The following is a 24,546-nucleotide window of genomic DNA, read 5'->3' as shown; positions in this document are numbered from 1 at the left end:
CTTTCTATTTAGGACAGTTGTTGAAACAGGATTATTTTCTCATGTTATTTGCCATTTTCACTTCATTCTCACAGTCATGCCTTAACAGTATTTGTTGGTCATATTGATCGCAAGCTGAATGAATATTGTTACAGTGAATTATGTGACCAATAAATACAGTTAAGACATGACTGTGAGAATGAAGTGAAAATGGCAAATAACATGAGAAAATAATCCTGTTTCAACAACTGTCCTAAATAGAAAGGAAGTATTATACAGCCTTTGTGTTGGTGTAATAGATAGATAGATAGATAGATAGATAGATAGATAGATAGATAGATAGATAGATAGATAGATAGATAGATAGATAGATAGATAGAACTATACAAAAGACAAAGATACACTGTATAAAGAGAAAAACTGAAGTAATCTCCCTAAAAATAATTATAGTTGTAAAAGCCATTAAAAAAAAAAAGATCAAAGACTGGACTGGAAAAGAAAAAAACAATAACAGTGACGGGGAGCGAGATAAAGATATGTAAGGAATGGGAGTAAAGTTGAGAAAATAAGAGGAAGTAATGAAAGGGAACAAAAAGTCAGGAGATACTTTTCTTGGGGCAAGTTTGATCAGAGCCCTGTGATGACCTGGCGACTTGTCCAGGGTGTACCCCGCCTTTCGCCCATAGTCAGCTGGGATAGGCTCCAGCTTGCCTGCGACCCTGTAGAAGGATAAAGCGGCTACAGATAATGAGATGAGATGAGAAGTCTGATCAGATACGATGGTTTAACACACAAGCCAAATACGCGCAATGTGAGTGGTAAGATGGCGGCCAGATGGCTTCACTCTGACGAACCTATGCGCTCTCCAGATTTTATATAGAGCTCCATGGCTCATCTGAGGCATCTGGGATGGACCATTACACAGTGGAAAATGTATTGTGGTCAGTCAAATCAGTATTCCAGGTCTTTTTTGTAAGAAACGGACACCATGTGCTCCAGAACAAAGATGAAAAGGACCATCCGGACTGATACCAGCAACAAGTCCAAAAGCCACTGTGTGTCATGGTATGGGGTTGTGTCAGTGCCCTCGGCAAAGGTAACTTACACTTCTGTGATGGAGCATTAATACAGAAAAGTACACTTAGGTTTTGGAGCAACATGCGCTGCCTTCAAGACGACATCTTTTCCAGGGAGATTTCAACCAGACCATGCAAAACCACATTCTGCACACATTACAAAGGCGTGGCTGTGGAAGAAGAGGGTGTGTCCCCTCTGTCCTCAATAGAGAATGTGCGGAGAATTTTGAAATGAAAAATCTGACAGTGACGACCCCGTACTGTTACACACATTAAAACCTGTTTGCAGTTAGAATGGGACAAAAATAACACCTGAAACGCTTCATCACTTGGTGTCTTCAGTCCCTAAACATCTTTTAAGTGTTGTTAGAAGGAATGGAAACATTATAAAATGGTAAATGTTTTACTGTCCCAACTTTTTTTTGAAATGTGTTGCAAGAATCAGTATTGAAATCAGTGTTTATTTTAAAAACCAATAAAATTCATGAGGTAAAACATTAAATAATCTCCTCACATGCATTTTCATACCACTACTATGCTAATGACCTCCGGGTGCTCCAGTTTCCTCTCACAGTCCAACGATATGTGCATTGGGTCAAACGGTGACTCAAAATTACACATAGGTGTGAATGTGAGTGTGAATGGCTGTCTGTTTCTCTGCATTAGCTCCAGAATAGCCTGGGGATCTGTCCAGATTGTACCACGCCTATCGCCTGATCACTCTGGCCTATTATGTTGCATGAGCAGCAGTTGAATAAGGCTACATCCACACGACAACGGCAACGAGATTTTCTTTTTAAATATCGCGTCCACATGGGCAACGGATCAGTAAAATATCAGGTACATATGGCAACGCAACGCTTGCTGAAAATGATGCAATACACATGCCACACCTCTACGTGCGCTGTAAGACGGTCCCATCGGAGACACCAGAACAATAGAAGAAGTAGACGCATGCGCATAAACCCCTTCTTCTGTAGCATTAGCCACATAAAGTTTTGATTATTAATCAGTAGCGTAAAACGAAAGACGCGGAAAGAGGAATGAATGGGAGTAGATGGAAGCCGGTACGCCAACATTCTGAGATCCTCCAGAATTCTTTAATGGTCCGGAATAAATTGAATGCTACACGTTGATGGATTACTTTGTTCTTCTACGCCTTTCTTGAGGAATGTATTGTCGGACTTGAACCAACATCTGAAGAGGTGAGATCGCTCCTTTTTTTTCCCCTATTTTTGCTGGCGGGATTGTTTTTGTTTTTGGAAAGCGCACGGGCGGTGCGCGGTTTGGTACTGCTTCCGCAGTGTTTGGACTAAAGACTCTGCCCTAAGGGCTATTCTCTCTCTCTCTCTCTCTCTCTCTCTCTCACACTTTGCACCATTACACAATAAATATTCACAGTGAAAATATTTTGTAAGCGCGTTTCATGAACCAAGTTATAGGATTTGTTGACAACTCGCATCGAGTTCGTTACACTTCTACCCGGCATGAAGCACTGACAGTCATGTGGTTGTGACGTCATCGTAAACAAATCCGTTCTACTCATCCAGATGACTTCGCAACGGCACCGTTGCCAGATTTTTCCACTCTGGAACCCGTTCTCAAAAGATTTCATTTTGGGGCACCCAAAACGCTGGTGACGTGTGGACGCCAGGCCGAAATGATAAACAATTTTATCAGATTCACCTGAATCCGTGGCCGTGTGGACAGGGCCTAAGACACAGTGGCTGGCTCTCACTCTGCCTGGTTGTAGATAGGATAGGAGAGAACTACCTAATGAGTCGGAATTAGCAAAGACTAAATAAAGAGAAAGTACACTCCAGGTATAAGAAATGTCCTGCTGTTGGTTTTAGTCATGTTTAAAGCATCGTCTCTACAGAGATGCTTGTGTTACCTGTATGCGGTCAGTGTAATGATCAAGCAGCAGCACTCCTGAGCTGGTCACCTTCTTAGTCTCTACCATGGTCTTTAGATCCGCCAACAAACTCATATGCTTGGACATGTCTGTTGCCAGTACCTTCAAAGACAACCAAAAAAAAACGGCACTATGGGTCAGAAGAAAAGCTAAAGGATCATCTTAATTCTGTTGAAACACACCACATCAGCAGTGCCTCACCATGTCAATAACCAGCTTGCGCAGGCTCTGGCGTTGCCGCTTGCTCAGGTTCTGGAAGATGTCACAGTTATCTTCATGCAGGAGCTTGAAACCCACAGCGAGATGATGGTTTTCTAGAACTGACTCATCGTTATACATCAGAGCCAGCTCTGAGTCTTTAAAGACAGAAACAGATATGTCACGCAGGTGTGGGGCTGCTTTTCCAGCAAATAATTAAAAATCCATACACGTAATTATGAATCTGTTTTAATGATAATACTTGTGTTGATTGCTGTTTGTGTGATGAAATATTTAAAAGTTTGAAAAGTTGAAACAGTGTAGCTGGTAAAGGAGACATAATTACAGACCATATTTATGTATACAGGAAAATTGAGGTCATATATTGGTCATATACAAATTGATCCAGAAATGCAAACAATAAAACCAATAATAATTAGAAACAGGCAAATAAACACATGCATGCATATCCTCAGCTGACACTTTATTAGGTACATCTAGGATATGCCTTCATTAATTTATCAGGTACATGTGGACACCTGACCATCACACCCATACTTGTTTTTTCTTCTATACCCTGACACCCCTCTTGGGGTATAGGCCGTTGACAAGGGATCTCCAGAGAACCCGGTCCTGTGCTTTTCCTTCTATCTGAGTCCAGGTGTACCCCAGCCTCCTGATGTCTGTCTGGAGATCTCTTCGCCAGGTGTTCTTTGGCCGACCTCTTCTCCTCTTCCCTTGAGGGTTCCAAGTCAAAGCTTGTCTGGTGATGTTTGTCGCTGATTTTCGTAACGTGTGCCCAATTCATCGCTATCTTCTTCTTCCAATTTCTTCTTACACTGGTATTTGCTGTGTTTTCAACCAAAGATTGTTGTTACTGAGCCTTTCTGGCCAATGTATCTTCAGGATCTTTTTTAGGCAGTTGTTGATGAAGGTCTGTACTTTACTGATTATGTTCTTTGTCATTCTCCAAGTCTCGGAACCATAAAGCAATACTGATTTTACATTCAAATTAAATAGCCTTATTTTTGTTTGTTGTTGTAATACACTAGCGCTCAAGATGTTTTTGAGCTTTAAAAATGCAATCCTCGCCTTCCTTATTCTTGCTTTGACATCTGCATCTGTACCACCCTGTTGGTCGATGTTACTCCCCAAATAAGTAAAGGATTCCACTTCCTCGAGTCTATTCCCATCTAGTTTGACTGGTTCATCGTGAGTTGTATTTATCCTCATGATCTTTGTCTTTCCCTTATGGATGTTAAGTCCTACTCATGAAGAGGTGGTTGCCAATGTTGTTGTCTTATCTTGCATCTGATAATAACTGTGAGATAGTAGTGCCAGGTCATCTGCAAAATCAAGGTCATCTAGTTGTGTCCATAATGTCCATTGTATTCCATTTTTTCTTCCTTCAGTAGTTGTTTTCATTATCCAGTCGATGACTAGTAGAAATAGAAAAGGAGAAAGTAGGCATCCTTGTCTGGACCCGGTCTTGATTTCAGACTTTTTAGTGAGTTGTCCTTCATGCATCACTCTGCAATTCGTTTCCGCATAGCTACCCTTAATTAGATTTACCAGTTTGGTGGGAATTCTGTAATGTCTCATGAGTTTCCACAGGGTCTCCCTATGCACAATGTCAAATGCCTTTTCATAGTCAACAAAATCAATATATAGTGCAGAATTCCATTCTAATGATTGCTCTCTTATAATGCGAAGAGTGGTAATGTGGTCCACACATGATCGGTTCTTTCTGAATCCAACTTGTTGGTCTCTTAGCTGGGGGTCCACTATATCTTTTATTCTGTCCAAGATGATTCTGTTGAACACTATAGTCCCTCGTGGTCTAGTGGTTAGGATTTGGTGCTCTCACTGCTGCAGCCAGGGTTCGATTCCTGGTCAGGATACTATAACTTTGGGTGGCACGGTGGCGTAGTGGTTAGCACGGTTGCCTCACAGCAAGAAGGTTCTGGGTTTGAACCCGGCGAGGGCCTTTTTGCATGTTCTCCCCGTGTCTGTGTGGGTTTCCTCCGGGTGCTCCGGTTTCTCCCAAAGACATGCAGTTAGGTTGATGTGCGGTGGCCTTGGGCTGAGGTGCCCTTCAGCAAGGTATCTGACCCCTGACTGCTCCCCGGGCACTCTGGTGTGGCTGCCCACTGCTCTGGGTGTGTGTGCGTGTGTTCACTGCTTCAGATGGGTTAAATGCAGAGGATGAATTTCACTGTGCTTGAAGTGTGCGTGTGACAAATAAAGGTTTCTTCTTCTTCATTTTACCTGGCACAGAGAGTAGAGTGAGCCCTCTGTAATTGGAACAATTACCAAGGTCTCCTTGTGCGTTTCTTGCCACACAATTATATAGAATGTCTCTGTATGCTGTAACATTACGGATTCTCTTCACTGGAACTAAGAGGCCCAAGCCTGTTCCAGCATGATGATGCCCCATGAAGACATGATGTGTTATGGTTGGAGTGAAGAACTTGAGTGTCCTACAGAATCCTGACTGAACTCAACCCCACTGAACACGTTTGGGATGAACTGCACCCCAGTTGCATATAAATATCTTAGTTTTGGTTGGTGGGTGTAGTCCTGGTGTGAGTTTTTTAGGAACAACAGTGCTTGTTGTTTTAGACATGATGTACACTTTACTAATCAATGCAATTGTCTGTGTGTAGTACAGATTATAGGTCGTTTTGGCATGCACAATTTGTTTCAATCATATTTGCCTTTATCCTTCAATTTCTGACCACAGGATGTTTCCTTAAATATACAGGCAAATATAAAAATCCTCCCCAAACATACAGTGGACTATCCTCTGTAGACTATATATGCTAGTCTTTTTCAGTGAAACCTCGAGGGTCACTTTAAACCATTTAATTACATTCTTATTCATAGTCAAACTAAGTCACGATTTCATTCATACTGATTATGTTGATATTCATAATTCATAATAGTTTACTGTAAGGACTTACTGGTATTAATGAGAAATTGATTGGAAACTCCAGGATGGTCCACATCATGGATGGCAGCAGCAAACAATGCAGCCAGAATTTCCAGATCAGTGAAGACAGCCTGGTGAAGAGACGTAATACAATCTACTCACAATGCAACATGACTCGTGCCAGCAACAAATCTGGTGAATCTGTATAGTTTCTATGAGATGCAACCCAGATGCAAGAAAAACGGTACTTACGTCCAGTGCTGGCGTAGATAACAGCACATGTGTTGACTGTGTGACGTCAGCTGCATGCAAGCTGTTGTGGTAGGCCACATTGGCGTGATAATGATCTTCTAGCGTCATCACATAGGTAATAAATGTATCCACAGGGATACGAAATGTCTTCAACAAATCACGCTCCTTCGAAGAGACCGACAAACAACATGTACTGTGGTACACTATTAGCAATATTAATCACATTTTAATGAATAAAGTAACATTCTAGTGAGCAGAACAGAAACCAAAAATGTATCAGTACCTGGAAGATGGCAAACATGATGCAACTGAGAGGTCTGTTATTGGAAAACTCCGCCACTTGGAAAATATTAAGGCCCCACTTATTCAAGTCGTCCAGCTCCTAAAGACGCATACAAATATTTACATTTATCACAAGACCATCGGGTTCATCTTGCTTAAAGATATTTTTCTGTGTTAAGGAAGGCGATCGATACCCTAGCCAGTGCATCCTCATGCTCGGTCTTGATCCCAAATCGTGGCAGGGCCTTACTGGTCAAGCTGGAGCTGTGTGTCAGTTTTTTCACACCACTGATATGGCACATGGGCTTCTCACGCTCCCGCAGTGTCGGGGATGGGATCTCCACTTCGTTTTGCTTGTCTGAGGAACATACACAGACCTCAGAAATTTAAATCAAGAAAGATATAAGAACTGGAGGGCAACATTTTGGCTGCTATAAAGCTGGAGCTCCATGGAGTTAAAAATAGCAGCAGAAATGGGCTCAGTGCAGAACAGAACGTGTGAGTTCACTCACCTAGGAAGGTAGTAGAGATATACTCAGACACCTGGTTCCCTGAACGGCTCATCTCAGACAGATGAGACAGCTCCCTGTTTAACATCCTCTTAAACTGAAGGACAGAGAAAGAAGGAGCAGGATTGATGTCTCTGATGATGGTTGGATGATATTACAGTATTTATAACGTTTCTTGGTATATATTACTGTACTAAAATTTATTAAAATTACAAATGACTGTCTACCAGTGGTGTTCAGACTAACTATAATTAGTGAGTAAGCATGCTTTCATTACCAGCAGTAATCAATACAGGATGATATAAGAGTAAGAGAATGTCGGTGAATGCAGCACATAATGAGATTTCTGGTCCAAGCTGCAACAGATATTTGGAGGTATTCATTAAATTTCTTTGACAACAAATAGAACTCGACACCTAAGTCTAGTCCTTTTTGTTCCTAAGTTGTATGCCACAAATACCCTAAAAATATCCTTCAAACAGTAAGGAAGAGATTGAAGAAAAAACTATTTCAGACATTTGACCTTGCTGTGACTTTGACACTGTTTGGATCAATTTGAGAATCTAATCACTTCATCTGCTGGTTATAATAATGTCCATCCATCCATTATCCATAACCATTTATCCTGTGAAGGGTCGCAGGCAAGCTGGAGCCTATCCCAGCTGACTACGGGCGAGAGGCGGGGTACACCCTGGACAAGTCGCCAAATCATCGCAGGACTGACACATAGAGACAAACAACCATTCACACTCACATTCACACCTACAGTCAATTTAGAGCCACCAATTAGCCTAACCTGCATGTCTTTGGACTGTGGGGGAAACCGGAGCACCCGGAGGAAACCCACACAGACACAGGGAGAACATGCAAACTCTACACAGAAAGGCCCTCGTTGGTCACTGGGGTCAAACCCAGAACCTTCTTGCTGTGAGATGACTGTGCTAACCACTACACCACCGTGCCGCCCGGTTATAATGATATTTCTATATAAATCCTCCAAACCCTTCATTCTTGAGATATCTTGCAAACAAAACATCTCAGACAAACAGATGGATGAATGAATGGATGAACAACCCAAAAATATAACATGTACCAAAAACAGCCATGAAACAAACTCAAAGAACACCAACTAAACATTCCAGTCAATATAAAAACATTGCCAATAAGTAAGCAAATCCGATTATAGCTACTCCACAACCTAATTATTCATGGGCAAACATTGGACAGTACAAACTAAATAGCGATCTGTCCTGCAAGAATCTACCATAATCTGACCAGGTACCAGTTGCCGAAACACAGGCCAAGCTGACCGAGCTGGTAAATCATCTTTGCCAGTTTATGCTGGTAGATAGAATTCAGTGTCTGAATTTCCACGACGAATGCTACATCGCGGACACTTTGTTTTAAAGAACATAACAGTGGGATAAATTTCTATAGTTTTATCTAGGATTAAGGAAATTGTGAAATAACTTACCAGCTGGCAAAGCTTGACCACGTCAACATGTGTTTTAGCAGACTGGAAGCTGGATTATTCAGGAGGGCTTTTCTTTCATAAATAAACATTTTTTAACTTTATATTTTGTTAAAGCCAATTAAAATAATCAGGCAAGAAAGATATCAATAAAATGAGTCTGAAAACAACTCATCATGTACTATTCTGTGTGTGTTACTTATGCAATACACATATGTCTGGTAGTTTTTGACAGATGCTCAGTTAAACCCAATCTCATCTCCTGATATTGTACTGTCAAGTCAAAAACATCTATACTGAGTGAAACTTGAATTAAATGCAGGCCAATCAAGCAGTCCTGGCACAAATCACTGATATGAAGCAATGGCAGAAGCAGATATTTGTGATATCTTGCAAGCCAAATGCAAAGATGCAGAGGAATGTGATTATACAATCCTAAATTATGGCTAGGGTTAGATAAAATTATGTAAACACATCGTAAAAGACATAAGTAGACCCGACAGACTCGCTGTGGGATTCGGATGAGGCCCCAGCGCGGTCCCACTGACTGGTCCTTCACACATTACAATCTCCATGGCAACCAGCAGGTTTCCTTAGCAACAGTCTCCCCACACTCCCTCCTGCGGCATTACAGGAGCGAGTCAACTGGTTTGGTGACAGTCAGAGAGAGTAGGCAGGTGTCTGTCTTTGACCTCCTCCAAGGTCATCGCTCTTTATAGCCACTCACACTGTCCTCTGTTCTTTCACTTTCTACCTCAAACCTTTCTCCACATCATGTGTTATTTTGTCCCTTTGTCTCTCCACTGCTGCATCCCTGCACAAAGCTGCCATGTCTCCTGCCTTTACACTCTCTCTCTCTCTCTCTCTCTCTCTCTCTTTCTCTCTCTGCTGTCTTCTTTTCCCTCTGCCAAGAACCGATCTTCCATCCATGGATCATGATGCCCCTCCAAATCAGACTGTCGTCTGTTACATGACTAGACATAACAAACTGGTTCAGAAACATGTGGAGCGACAGAAACCAAATGTAAAGATCAGACTGAATGCTGTTCATTACCAGTAGGGATGGACAACCCAGGAACAATATCGAGGTGACTGGAAACTTTACAGTTGACCAAAAGGCCCTTATTTACCATTTATCAAGGACAGGTCTTTACTGTTTATTATATAAATGTAATCAATAGAAAGATAAAAGATCAGGACTAATATTATCAGGAATCTAATCAGTGTGGTCCTATGGCTCCCCAGTCATTAAGAAGCCCTTCACTAAATTATATATAATGTCCCAAAGGTGTTTGCACAATGCCAAGTCAAGCTACAGCACTCATATTCTGCTACAGTTGTTTTTAGTCTGTTTCTTCAAGAGGGCCTAGTCACTGCCATTAAATAAGCTTATTACCATTACACAATACCGAAAAAAAGAAAAAGAAACAACTTTCAGTTCAGGTCATGACGGATTTCATGCACATCTCAGGTCTGAAGTCAAAGTCTGTCCCTGTGTCCAAAATCACTCACTCGTTCACTACTCCCTACTCACTATATAGGGAATTACTATATAGAGGACTATATAGTGAGCTCATTGATAAAATGAAAAAATGCTTTTGGACACTATTCTGTCGCACCATTATTTATGTCATTACTGTCACAAGGGCGGCACGGTGGTGTAGTGGTTAGCGCTGTCGCCTCACAGCAAGAAGGTCCGGGTTCGAGCCCCATGGCCGGCAAGGGCCTTTCTGTGCGGAGTTTGCATGTTCTCCCCGTGTCCGCGTGGGTTTCCTCCGGGTGCTCCGGTTTCCCCCACAGTCCAAAGACATGCAGGTTAGGTTAACTGGTGACTCTAAATTGACCGTAGGTGTGAATGTGAGTGTGAATGGTTGTCTGTGTCTATGTGTCAGCCCTGTGATGACCTGGCGACTTGTCCAGGGTGTACCCCGCCTTTCGCCCGTAGTCAGCTAGGATAGGCTCCAGCTTGCCTGCGACCCTGTAGAAGGATAAAGCGGCTAGAGATAATGAGATGAGATTACTGTCACACAATTAAAACGTGCCAGATCAGTTGGCTGGTGGGTTTTCAAAATAACAAATACATGCATGTATTTTTGTGATAAATCCATATTATACTGAGCGTATTTCCCACATTAATAAATACAACGTACTTTGTGTCTTCAGTTCTTTTAAATCAAGGCTGAATACTTTCTTCTTTGCTGCTGACTTTTATTAAATCAAATTTGAGGCTTTTGATTTGATTTCTTTCAGTGTGACCGCGGGCGGCACGGTGGTGTAGTGGCTAGCGCTGTCGCCTCATAGCAAGAAGGTCCGGGTTCGAGCCCCATGGCCGGCGAGGGCCTTTCTGTGTGGAGTTTGCATGTTCTCCCCGTGTCCGCGTGGGTTTTCTCCGGGTGCTCCGGTTTCCCCCACAGTCCAAAGACATGTAGGTTAGGTTAACTGGTGACTCTAAATTGACCGTAGGTGTGAATGATTGTCTGTGTCTATGTGTCAGCCCTGTGATGACCTGGCGACTTGTCCAGGGTGTACCCCGCCTTTCGCCCGTAGTCAGCTGGGATAGGCTCCAGCTTGCCTGCGACCCTGTAGAAGGATAAAGCGGCTAGAGATGATGAGATGAGTGTGACCGCAATGCATGATGGAATATATTGCTTGGTTAGTGACCATTGGTTGTACACTACTTTTCATAATGCATTGTGGGATACTTTGAGTGCGCTATATAGGGTGTAATAATCCTCACTATACATTCAGACAGCACTACAAAATGGCAACCTCACTATATAGTGAGTAGGGAGTGATTTCGGACACAAGGTGTGTGTTGGGCAAGTTTTGAATTCAAACTTAATAGAACAGACCACCTGATGTGATGACCAAATGAAGTCTCTCACAAGATAAACTTGCACTTCTTAAAAACAAAGCTGAAGGATAACTAATGAAATGTTCAAGTGAGATCAAACTATAAACATCCAACTGGGAGAAGTAGAGAAGTAGATATTTACTGGTGTAGACTGAGCACTCATAGGTTGTAAGAGATGGCGGGAGGGATAGGAGGAACATGTGTGAAGGAGAGAATGAGACAACCTCAAAACAACAGAGCAAATATGCCAAAAAAAAAAAGAAGTGCTCTTGAAAATGCCATTCTTCCATATGCCCCAGACATGCTCCTGGTATCGGTGGTCAGGGTCACAGCTCAGGATTGATTTGAAGATCAATAGAGAATACTGTTTTGTAGAACATACAATATACTGCACAAGCTCCTTAAATCTGTGGAGCAAAGATGTGTTCAAATCAAATTAATGAAATGAAATATGTTTGTATATCAAATTAATGACTAAAGAAACTAACAGGAAACAGGGAAAAATTATCAGATCAATTTTTGGTGTGACTGCTTACCTTTGGCTTTAAAATTTCATCAGTTCTTTTTATTTCACCATCATGCACTTGATTAGGTTATTAGTTTCTTAAGAAATTAGCCGGTAGGTTGTTCCAGGCATCTTAAACAGCTTGCCACATTTCTGCAGTTTTTGACTGTTGACTGTATCATGTGAATCAAAGATATTTCTATCTGAAACATGGTCTATTTCTGAATATTCTTCTTTCTTTAACAACAAGTTAACTTTCTTTTATTATTTTCTGTAACACCTATTTGGTTGGTTGCTTCTTTATTCAGTTATGAAAATGAAACTTTGGTCATCTAGAAGTTACTTTTTCCTACTGACACACTAATGTGGAAGACAAACAGTAAACACAGCATTTATAAAAGATTTTGTAGTGCCTAAGTCTTGCACAGTACTGTAAATATTCTCATTTTTAAAAACTTCTCTTTATCCTCTTAGCTTCCCCAGCTAACGTCTCACCAGATTTTTCAAAATATTTTTGCCAGAATACCTAACTGTCTTCACCCTTGGTCTTGAACCCTCTTAATGGCCACTTTCACAATCACTCAGGACAAACATTCCTTCCCATTTGGCCTGGCAGCCCTCTACTTCCTGTTCCTACCTGATCCCACCAGCCAATGAGCCAGGGTTTGGAGCAGGTTTCACAGAACAGGTCCATCAAGGGGCTCCTCCGCTCAGTGGCCTGCCCTCCTCCCTCCAGCCCTCCAACTGCCCCCAGCTCCAGCTCTGCCCCTCCTCTCCCCTGCAGGTTGCTGTAGCTGGAGGAGTGGGGCAGCCGGTAAGCTGCAGGGCCAGATGAAGGTCCAGGTGAGGTGGCTGGCTCGATGGCCTCCACCACCCCCATGCTGAGTGAGACTGGCGGCACAGGCCGCTGGCACAGGCAGGAGGCACAGTAGTGCAGCGGGGCCGGTGCAGCACTTGTACCCCAGCGGCATGCGGGCGCAGTCAGGGTGTGCTTGCTGAGGCCACAGCCGGCCCCGCCAGGCCACTCCAGAGTGTGGTTTGGCAAGAGTCCAGGCACCCAAGGGTTCTTCCTCTATGTTTTTTGCTCCCTAGCGCTTTACATGCAGGTGTCAGGTGCACGGTGAGTTGTAAACGGCTCTCCAGGAGCCGCCTGGATCCGCAGTCCAAGAGGGCTACATTGCATCCCAGCAAAGGAGCAGAGCTGACCCAAATCCAGCCGCGTGGGGAGGGGGGAGAGGAGAGGAGTGGTCCAAGATGGAGAATTCCGGAAAAGGCAGACCGTCTGAAGGGCACGGGGAGGAGAAGACAGTGGAGAGCAGGATAGAGACAGTGTAGTGAAAGGGAGAAATGTGTGAGGATGGAGGTGTGGAGAGACTGAAAGGTGAGTGGGATGGATGAGATGGAAAGAGCGAATGTGATGACAGGATAGGATAGAATAAAACAACACAACCAGCCGGCTACTAACAGGAACACCTGATCCAAAACGTACACAGAAAACAGACAAGCAATGGAGGAAACGGAAGAAACAAGGGAACAGAAATAGAGCCAGGGCCTTTAGCAATCCTATTCAAGCAGGGGTCTGGAAAAACAGCTTGTCTTTCGCTTGCTGTCCTTGGGTCTGTTGCCCCTCCCCCACAGTGGAGCTCCAAGCTGGGCCCCACGTTGCCACGGTGTGCACTGATCCTGTTCCAGCAAAGAGCTTAAGCTGCAGCTCCTGTCTGTCCAGCGCTGTTGCCTCCCTTGAGAGTACCAACTGCTTGAATCCTCACACAGATGCGCCTGGCTAACCAATCCACCGCTGCCTGTTTCTGTGTCTTGAGCTCCGTCTCCCTGGATGCTGTAGATAGCTCTTGCAAGCTAATCAGCCTCTTCTGATGGGAGCATGCATGTGTGTGTGTTTGTGTGGGGTGAGTGTGCGAGTGTGCACTCTTGATTGCGCATGTGCAGCAGAGGGCATGTGTGTGTGTGTGTGTGTGTGTGTGTGTGTGTGTGTGTGTGTGTGTGTGTGTGTGTGTGTGTGTGAAGGACTCTGAGGTTTATGCTGATTTCTCTATGAATGGCTTTGCGTGTATATCTCCATCTTTCAGCGATGTACACACTGTCCAATTGCAAGGATGAAAATGAAGAACAGTACCGCATACTGCAACCCAGTCGGTTTAGGATAATAATGAGAACAAGAAAATGATAGTATTTCTTTAAGAGAGAAAGGTAGCAAAGAGAGGTAATGATATGTCATTGGCTAATATTGAAAGTACATGTTTTGTGGCTGCTGCAGAGAGCCAATAATAAAGGCGGAGGGGCAGACCCTGCTTCAGTTCCGTAGCAACCAAGGTTAAAGCATAGACAGCATCAGGACCTGAAAGCACCCTGTTCCCATCCCTCCTTTCCTGCTCTCTCTCTCTCTCTCTCTCTCTCTCTCTCTCACTCAAGCCTCCCTTTCTTTCCTTTTCTTTCATTCGTTCCCTTTTCTCTCCCCGCCCTCTTCTTAAAGCCAGAAGACAAGGCTGACAGGCATTCAGAGAGATAGAGAGAGAGAGAGAGAGAGAGAGAGAGAGAGAGAATGTAATTAGTTGGAAACTATACAATATTTTAATCAGTTCAAACGAGCACCTACACATACAAAAACCAATGGCTCAGATTGAAATGGAACAACCTGTGGTAAAGAAAACCTCACCAAGACAACATTCAGTTCCTTAAGTTATGTTTCAAACATCTGATCTTTTGTGTTGTAAAAGAATTGGATCGAATGAACAGGAATCTCACCAGCCATATTACAGAGCATCATGGGTCTACAAGCGCTATTACTTCAACGTAAACATGTAACCCTGGCCAGGAAGGATTAGATGCATATAGACAAACAGTACCAGACAAGAGCTGAAACTGTGTTAATGTGGCACACAGCTGAAGGGGTTGTAGGAAGCGTAGTAATCCCTAGTGGTAATGCTGCAGAAAAGGTGAAAGCACACCTTGTTGGAGGCCATGTCACTGACGGAGCGATGTGTCTGGATGGTCTCCAGCTGGTCCAAACACCAGTCCAGCTCCTCCAGGGTCTCCCGAGCCAGCTGTTGGTATGTCTCTTCTGTATTACAGAAACACAAGAATAGTTACAACGTTAGCAAATTTTTACTCATGCATTAGAAGAACGTCATATCACTGTGCTCAACCCCCTGTAGGGTCTGGATCAGGCCAAATATTCGGCATCTTCCCAGGATATTTTCTACAATACCGACACAATACTGATCAATAAATCACACAGCAAAGAAAGCTTAATAGATTTTGTAACTGTGATGTGTACATATAGTATTCAGTGCCAAGGAATGGTTAAAACTACAAGTGTGTAGAAAATCTGTCTTTAAAATGATGAAAGAAACTTTATCGAAGTGGCTAAAATAATACTACCTCCTTTGTGTACATAAAAAAGGACAGCAGTTCAGTACCCTTACAATTCCATTGAGTCTAAAGTTATCACATCTCTCTGAAATATGAGAACTGATCAAGGCTTATAATATTTTCATAACCTACTTGTGGCCTAGTGACGATCTGATATTACAGCTTGTGGGTCTGAAGCAAAAATAATCAGAATCGATATAACATGATCCCGGTGTAAACAGAGGACAAAATGTTATCCAACCTGTTGTTTTTCACACAGTTCCAGCTCACTATCAGCCCACACACACACACACACACACACATATTTTCATCATCTGCATTTCACCCAGTGTGAAATGGTGCAAACCTGTCATTTTATAGTAAAATAATCTATATTCTAATCCAATATTTTTAACCCTTTGATGCAAAACATGGGTCAAAAGTGACCCGGCTGAGTTTTTATCTTCTATATCTTTGCAATAAATTAATTCCATGATTCAGTATTCAAGGTATTCCTCAATTAACTTGTTTTTGATCATCATACATCCTTATTTTATTTTTTCCTTTCTTACTTTTTGAATAAAAACCCTTTTTGTATCACTACCCTTCTAATGCACAACATGGGTCAGAAACGACCTGCATTCATTTTCCAGGTTATTTCATGTATGGCTGAGTGTTTCTATGATATACTTTTGAAATAAATTCATTTTGTTATTTACTTTTCCAAATATGGGGCGGCACGGTGGTGTAGTGGTTAGCGCTGTCGCCTCACAGCAAGAAGGTCCGGGTTCGAGCCCCATGGCCGGCGACGGCCTTTCTGTGCGGAGTTTGCATGTTCTCCCCGTGTCCGCGTGGGTTTCCTCCGGGTGCTCCGGTTTCCCCCACAGTCCAAAGACATGCAGGTTAGGTTAACTGGTGACTCTAAATTGAGCGTAGGTGTGAATGTGAGTGTGAATGGTTGTCTGTGTCTATGTGTCTGCCCTGTGATGACCTGGCGACTTGTCCAGGGTGTACCCCGCCTTTCGCCCGTAGTCAGCTGGGATAGACTCCAGCTTGCCTGCGACCCTGTAGAACAGGATAAAGCGGCTACAGATAATGAGATGAGATGAGAAGTTATGAACAAGCACAGCTTTTGTAATTCTATATCAAGTTTACACACATGGGTCAGAACCGACCCGCATACATTCACTCCAGCGTTTGGTGGGAACTGTGAATTGTGCTTGTGTCAGACATTTCACAGCTCAGCACAGCGCCCTTTGCCCATCTAATACATGGAAGTAATGTTTTTCAATTGTTCTAACATTACCTTAGAAAAAAATTGATGATGTTTAGGTTACCTTGAGAGTGAGTAGATTACTTGTCAGAAAGTTACAAGTAATTACTATTAGCTGCCTAGCTGTTGACATATTCTACTTTAGTTAGCTAATTTTATTGTAGTTGGCTTAGCTAACTACATAGTTAATAAATAAATAACTGGCCCCATTCACTGCTAAAGTAATTACTTGAAACAAATTATTATTATAGTATTAAGACATTTAATTTTAAATCACACTTGGATGACCCATGTGTAGTAATATAAAAAGTATTTTTGTTCATCAAGTAGGAAAGAAAAAAATTAAATTAATGATTTGTGGTAATTAAAAACAAGATATTTAAAGAATACTTGGAATATTCAATCATAAAATAAATTGATTTCAAAAGATAGAGCAAAGAAAAACTCAGTCAGCATGAAATAACCTGGAAAATGAATGCAGGTCATTTTTGACCCATGTTGTGCATTAGAAGGGGTGTGCATATGTTTTGCATCAAAGGGTTAAATATTTATTGTGATGAAGGACAGACAATTCCTGGACAGATACATGCTACACTAAGGCCATGTTTACATTACAAGATCATTCTAGTCCCAGGCTATTTGGCACTTAATGTTTATAGCCATGATTCCTTAAAAAAAAGTACTCTTACAAATAGATTTTCACTCCTACCCTAGATTATTGCTCGTGTTTTTCTTGCTATGACATCTTCTGAAGAAAAATCCAGCAAGAAAAATTGCATAGATAACAGACTATACTGTAATAAAGCTTGAAGAAGAAAAAAGTATGAAATGTATGGAAATGGAGTTTGCCAAAAGGAATATTGGAGATTCAGCAAACATTTAGAAAAAGGTTCTCTGGCCTGCTGACAGCAACAGTGAACTTTTTCAATTTGTCCTTGGCACAAAATGCTATATTTGGTGGAAACCTAACACTGCTCATTATCCTGAGAACAGCATTCTGACAGTGAAGCATGGTGATAGTAGCATCATGTTGTTGAATGACTTGTCAAGAAATCAGCATGGACTGGGAAAGTTGAGGGCAAAATGGATGAAGCCAAATAGAGGCCAATCCTAAACAAAAACCTGTTCCATTCTGCAAGAGATTTAAGGATGGTCCAGATGTTCACCTTCTAGCAATGACCCTAAGCACACTACCAAAGCTACTCTGGAGTGCTTCAAAACTATGAACCTGAATGTGTTAGCATAGCCCACTCAAAGCCCAGACCTCAATCCAGTTGAGGCTAACTGTTCACCAACAGACTGTTGGTGAATGCTGTTCACCAACAGTCTCCATCCAATCTGACAGCAATTTTGCAAAGAAGAATGGGCAAAAATATCCAGTTGTGCAAAGCAGATTGAGCCATATCCCAAAAGACTTGCATTCTAACTGTAGCCAGCTGTTGTTCTTATGGTGGTAATTCATCATGTTCATCCATTCAGCCATTCATCCATCCATTATCTGTAGCCACTTATCCTGTACAGGGTCACGGGCAAGCTGGAGCCTATCCCAGCTGACTATAGGCGAGAGGTGGGATACATCCTGGACAAGTCACTAGGTCATCACAGGGCTGACACATAAACACAAACAACCATTCACACTCACATTCACACCTACGGTCAATTTAGAGTCACCAATTAGCCTAACCTGCATGTCTTTAGACTGTAGGGGAAACTGGAGCACCCAAAGGAAACCCACGCAAACATGGGGAGAACATGCAAACTCCACACAGAAAGGCTCCCATTGGCCACTGGGCTCAAACCCAGAACCTTCTTGCTGTGAGGCGACAGTGCTAACCACTATACCACCGTGCTGCCCTAATTCACCATGTGTCACAAGAAAAAAAAAAACATTTTGCACTATCATTTGTTAGACATATTGTGCAAATCTTGTTCTTCTTCTTCCGGCTCCTCCTGTTAGGGGTCACCACAGTGGACCTGTTCCGCATAATTGATTTGGCATAGGTTTTACACCGAATGCCCTTCCTGACGCAACCCTTCCCAATCTATCCAGACTTGGGGCTGGCACTAAGTATGCACTGGCTTGTGCAACCCCAGTGGCTGGATATTGTACCCAATGTGCATGTCTTTGAACTGTGGAGGGAACTGGAGCACCCAGAGGAAACCCACACAGACACGGGGAGAACATGCAAACTCCACACAGAAAGGCCCCCTTCAGTCGTGAAGTTCAAACCTGGAACATTCTTGTTGTGAAGTGACAGTGATAACCACTACACCACCATGCCGCCCAGACATATTGTGTAAATCAAAAGTGAAAAAATGCCAATTAAGTTAATTTGGACTCCAGACTGTAACATCACTAAATGTGGAAAGGTTTAAAAAGTAAATACTTGAGCAATGTAAGATGATTCCTATTTTCACAAGAGGCTGTAACTAAATGCACTCAAAAGGCACTCTACATCCTACTTAGGCTACATCCACACGACAATGGCAATGAGATTTTATTTAAAAAAATATCCCGTCCACATGGGCAACGGATCAGTAAAATATCAGGTACATATGGCAACGCAACGCTTGCTGAAAACGATGCAATACACATGCCACACCTCTACGTGCGCTGTAAGACGGTCCCATCGGAGACACCAGAACAATAGAAGAAGTAGGACGCATGCGCATAAACGCCTTCTTCTACCCAGCGTGAAGTACTCACAGGAACAAACACACAACAACAAGAAGAAGATGGCTGCGACTACGCGAGGAAATCGTGCCTTCTGTGTGTACAAATTAGTTTTATTAGTGTGCATAGTTTTCATCTCATCTCATTATCTGTAGCCGCTTTATCCTGTTCTACAGGGTCGCAGGCAAGCTGGAGCTTATCCCAGCTGACTACGGGCGAAAGGCGGGGTACACCCTGGACAAGTCACCAGGTCATCACAGGGCTGACACATAGACACAGACAACCATTCACACTCACATTCACACCTACGGTCAATTTAGAGTCACCAGTTAACCTAACCTGTATGTCTTTGGACTGTGGGGGAAACCAGAGCACCCGGAGGAAACCCACGCGGACACGGGGAGAACATGCAAACTCCGCACAGAAAGGCCCTCGCCAGCCACGGGGCTCGAACCCGGACCTTCTTGCTGTGAGGCGACAGCGCTAACCACTACACCACCGTGCCGCCCGTGCATAGTTTTATATAACTTAATTTTCTTATTGTGTGTGAACATTTTGAAAAGCAGTCTTATCCAATAAAAAAAGAAATTCAAGAAATGGTTCAGTTACTTGTTTATTTAAAAGAAAATCTGTATAGAAAAGTGAATGCAATGCAGTGGTTCATACAAAACAGCGAGAGTGCTGCTTGTTCTAGTCATGTGGTTGTGACGTCATCGTAAACAAATCCGTTCTACTCATCCAGACGACTTCGCAACGGCGCCGTTGCCAGATTTTTCCACTCTGGAACCCGTTCTCAAAAAATATCGTTTTGGGACACCCAAAACGCCGGTGCCGTGTGGACGCCAGGCCGAAACGATAAACAATTTTATCAGATTCACCTGAATCCGTTGCCGTGTGGACAGGGCCTTAGTTACAGATGTGGTCTGAAATTTACAAACACAGACATGTATGTCATAGCAATCTTAGACTTTCAGTGATTCCTTTGAACTGTTCTTTTTCTGTAATAGAATGATTGTACAATATACATTTTTAATAAAAAAAAAGCAAGAATTTTGTGCACAAGTTTACATTTATTTTGGGTTTTCTGAAATCAACACATGGTCAAAATTATACATACAGCCACCGAATATCTTGTTAAATGTCCCTGAGCAGGTTTCCCCTTGGCCAGATGCTTTTGTTCACCATCAACAAACTTCTGGCAGAATTCTGATTGGATATTTGTCCTCTCTTGTTGGCAGAATTATTAGAGTTCAAGTAAATTTGTGTGTTTCCTGGAACGGACCTGAATTTTAAACACAGTCCACATATTTTTGATAGGGTTGAGATCAGGACTTGTTTTAAACTTAATATTATCCTTCTTTATCCTCCACAACCAGCTCTGATGTGTGTTTGGGTTCATTGTCCTGTTGAAATGCTCAATTAAGTTTCTCAATTAAGTCCAAGTTTCTAATGGTTTGAGTTATGCTGAAGAAAGGTGCGGAGACAGACATTGTAAACATTTGGGGCTTAGCCCAAACCTTGCAGGTCCAGGAGCGGTTTAGTTTAATACAAATGCCATACATGTATTTATGATACAGGATACTTGGTTAAATTAAAAATGCTGCTCTTCATATTCTTATGTAGACAGTAACAGTAGGTTTAATATAATATAATATTCTATAATATAATATTTCAGCTGAAATTACTCTACGTAATTCATTTCTAACTATATATTTTTTCTTCATAATATTTTTTTGTTTATAATTTTGGAAATAAATTCAAGTGTAATTAATAAAAAAGATATGCAGTAATTACAACAAGCACTAAAGTTAAACAATTAAAGTACATTTCTGGCAGACTTCACAATTCTGTTTTTAATTACATATTTTGAAATATTCACATTTTGTCTGGGTTAAAGTTCTGGGTTTGAGCCTCGTGGCTGACTGGGGATGTTCTGTGTGGAGTTTGCATGTGTTCTGTGTGGAGGACCTGGGTTTCCTCCAGGTCCTCCAATTTCTTCCCACAGTCCAAAGATGTGGATTAAGTCAACTGTCTACTCTAAATTCCCCAGAGGTATGAATGTGAGTGTGAATGTGATGGTTGTTTGTCTCAGTGTTATTCCTGTGATAGATTGGTGACCTGCCCAGGCTGAATCCCGAAGTCAGCTGGGATTTTCTCCAGCTTTCCCAGTGACCCTGATGGATAAGTGGTATCGAGAATAGATGGATGGATGGATCAGCAGGGCTCTGCAGAGCTGCAATGTGACAGTTCCACATAGTGATAAACCAAACTTACAGTTTTGTGCAACTGAAAATAAAAGTATCAGGGAAAGGACTTGGGCTCTATGTTTATACAAGGCAAATGAACAATACAAATTTAGTTCTAATCTCATATAAATATCTAAAAATATTGATGATGATGATTGATAAATATCATTTGTACCATCTAACTAATACATAATTAATAAAATGTGCATCATGTTTTTTTAACCTGACATACTCTAAGCTAGCCTAACTTAGTATGTTCATTTAAAATGAGTAAAACCTATTATATATCAAATTCATCAGGCTTATAACAGTAAAACATGCTAAAATAACTTCACACCTGAGGAATGTCATTCTCTGTTGTTTTGTTTTGGATTTCTTTCATTAGAACATCCAAACACAGCACAAATTCTGGCATTTTCTACTATTTGAAGGAGTCTGAACACCTCTGTAAGATGGCAGCAGCAGAGACCCATCTCCCAAGCCCCAATGCAGCATCTACTATATAACTCTATGCTCAAACACAGTCAAATCAGCTAATGTTAGCTAGCGAGCTAACCGCGGCTAATGTTAGCCAAGTAGCCAGCAGTAATCCATTAGGCTAGTCACCTCAGTAACTGACTGCTATTAACCTAAGTGTTACAGCTGTGGACTCACAAACCTGAAACAACATCTTTCTGTGGTTCACTGGTCAGTGCTGATGCTGCTGAAGCTGAACTTCTTTCTGTGGATTGTGGCTGAGGGGAAATGACACAAAGTTATTTTAAAAAACTAAAAAGAATGCAGGGCTTTTGAGAAAACATTCAGGACTTGAGCCTCAGAAGCCACCCCCTGCTCCAGTCCTGGCTGAAGAATTCTGAGGTAGTCCTTCTTCTTCATTATTCCATCCACTTTGTGCAGTGAACCAGTTCCACTTGCAGCAAAACAGCTCCAGTGCATGATGCTACCACCACCATGCTTAACAGTTGGTACAGTGTTCCTCTATACCTCTGGTCATTGTGGCCAAACATCTCATCTGACCATAAAACTTTTCTCCAGAAGGCTTTTTCTTTGTCCATGTGCTCAATTGCAAACTTTAGTTGAGCTTAAAGGTATGGATTTTGGATCGGGGCTTCGTTCTTGGATGGCAGCCTCTCAGTCCATGGTGATGTAAAACTCACCTGATCATAGATGGTGTTCCAGCTACTTCCAGTTCATGGCAGACCTGTGTCTTGGTGGTTCCTGAGTTGTTCCTGACCATCTGAACCAATTTCCTTTCAGATGAGGCGACAGTTTGGTTCTTCCAGTAAAATGGTTTGGCAAAGTGGCTACACCTCCCAATAACTTGTACTTATGTCCAGTTGTTTGAACTGATGAAGCTGGAATCTGCAGTCATTTAGAAACGGCTCCAGGAGACATTCCTTAGTATGTAAATCTATGATCCTCTTTCTCAGATCTGCACTGAGCTCCTTGGACTTTCCCATTGTACTGTGTGTTGGTCAATCCAATGAATGTCAACCAAACATTTTTTAAGTTGTGCACAGAGAAGCTTCCAGTTGTAGTCAGTCATCACTAACAGGAAGTTACTGTAAGAGGTTTTGGCCTTGGCAAGTTAAAAGACATTTTGGAGCATTCAGCTTCACTGAATTAATAATCTAAGTGGGTGTATGTAATTTTTTTGACTCTGTATGTGTAATTTTAACTTTTTTTCTATTAAAGATTTATGTTGTACAAGCATTCTGTCACAGAAAAAGAACAGTTCAGAGAAAATCACTGAAAACCCGATATTACCCTCACATTCCTGTCCATGTATGTAAACTTTTGACCGCGAATGAATGTACAGTATGTAGTTAGATAACAATGTGAATGAAGGGTTAAGTGAAATATCATTGGCCATAGCCCTCAGCCTCTCACCTATTGAGGTATTTCACTCACGTGACCAAGTCATGTGATGCTGCCATTTTGGATGTCACGGCTCGAATCAGTTTGAATGCGAGGAAGGCGACAAACGAAAAACATAAAAGAAAAAGGAGCGAGATGCAGAAAACACCTTCACTATCCAGCGACGTAGGGCATTTACAGGGCGAGCAGCGGGAGAGGTATTTGCAAAAATTGAGGTTAGCAGGCTTAGAGAACGACGTTTACCTGCTTCCACCAGGATTGTTCACTGACGTACGGAAGTACACGAAGCCCTCGTCTTTACCTGACTTCGGCCCACATGATCTGTATACCTATGTCGTTAAAAACCCATCGCCATACACAGGTATTGATCTAAAAGCGTATAAGAGTTTGGATGCCTACAAATATTTTGTGTCAGGCTGGGTAACATGCCTACATCAGTGGGTCGTCCCTGGAGCCGGTGGTCGCCATCTTATTACAGCTAAGGTTTGTTCACATTTTCATTTACTTTCGGTCCTCAGGATAAACAAAATGTTATTAAATGTCATTGAAATAACTTCTTAGTCTGTTGAGACATGGCCCGTTATAAATTTGCTGTTACCAGGCAATGACTACGAACTGTATTATTAGGGTCGGTGTAGTTGTAGCAGTGTATTAGCAACTAGCTGTTAGCACTAGCTAATGTCAACAACATCATAGCTGGTATGTTACTGTAGCAATGTTTACGTTCAGTCATTTGGATGACTGTTAAAACCTTTCAGTCTCAAGTTTTTCCTTTACTGGATTTACTAGTTTACTGAGCCAGCCTGCCGGCCGGGAGCTAGCGCGCGCTAGCCAGCCTGCCGGCCGGGAGCTAGCGCGCGCTAGCCAGCCTGCCGGCCGGGAGCTAGCGCGCGCTAGCCAGCCTGCCGGCCGGGAGCTAGCGCGCGCTAGCCAGCCTGCCGGCCGGGAGCTAGCGCGCGCTAGCCAGCCTGCCGGCCGGGAGCTAGCGCGCGCTAGCCAGCCTGCCGGCCGGGAGCTAGCGCGCGCTAGCCAGCCTGCCGGCCGGGAGCTAGCACGCGCTATCTCAGTAAACTAGTAAATCCAGTAAAGGAAAAACTTGAGACTGAAAGGTTTTAACAGTCATCCAAATGACT

The 24,546-nt window shown here is 42.5% G+C and overlaps 1 protein-coding gene across 1 annotated transcript in view; it reads right to left on the bottom strand.

Moving 5' to 3' along the window:
* Window positions 1–24,546, bottom strand: part of pde4a (phosphodiesterase 4A, cAMP-specific) — a 172,443-nt gene that overhangs the window by 47,956 nt on the left and 99,941 nt on the right. Inside the window, exons 6-13 of the mRNA XM_060943177.1 lie at window positions 14,940–15,052; window positions 7,147–7,240; window positions 6,829–6,992; window positions 6,636–6,734; window positions 6,353–6,517; window positions 6,132–6,231; window positions 3,172–3,326; window positions 2,950–3,072 (exon numbers count right to left, since the gene is read on the bottom strand). Coding sequence (XP_060799160.1) covers window positions 2,950–3,072; window positions 3,172–3,326; window positions 6,132–6,231; window positions 6,353–6,517; window positions 6,636–6,734; window positions 6,829–6,992; window positions 7,147–7,240; window positions 14,940–15,052 — 1,013 coding nt within the window. The remainder of the gene's footprint in view (window positions 1–2,949; window positions 3,073–3,171; window positions 3,327–6,131; window positions 6,232–6,352; window positions 6,518–6,635; window positions 6,735–6,828; window positions 6,993–7,146; window positions 7,241–14,939; window positions 15,053–24,546) is intronic.

The sequence above is a fragment of the Neoarius graeffei genome, chromosome 16, assembly GCF_027579695.1.
Source record: "Neoarius graeffei isolate fNeoGra1 chromosome 16, fNeoGra1.pri, whole genome shotgun sequence".
In the NCBI taxonomy this organism is placed as follows: Eukaryota; Metazoa; Chordata; class Actinopteri; order Siluriformes; family Ariidae; genus Neoarius; species Neoarius graeffei.
The sequence above is the reverse complement of the archived record's forward strand: the minus strand, read 5'-3'. Positions and strand labels throughout refer to the sequence as shown.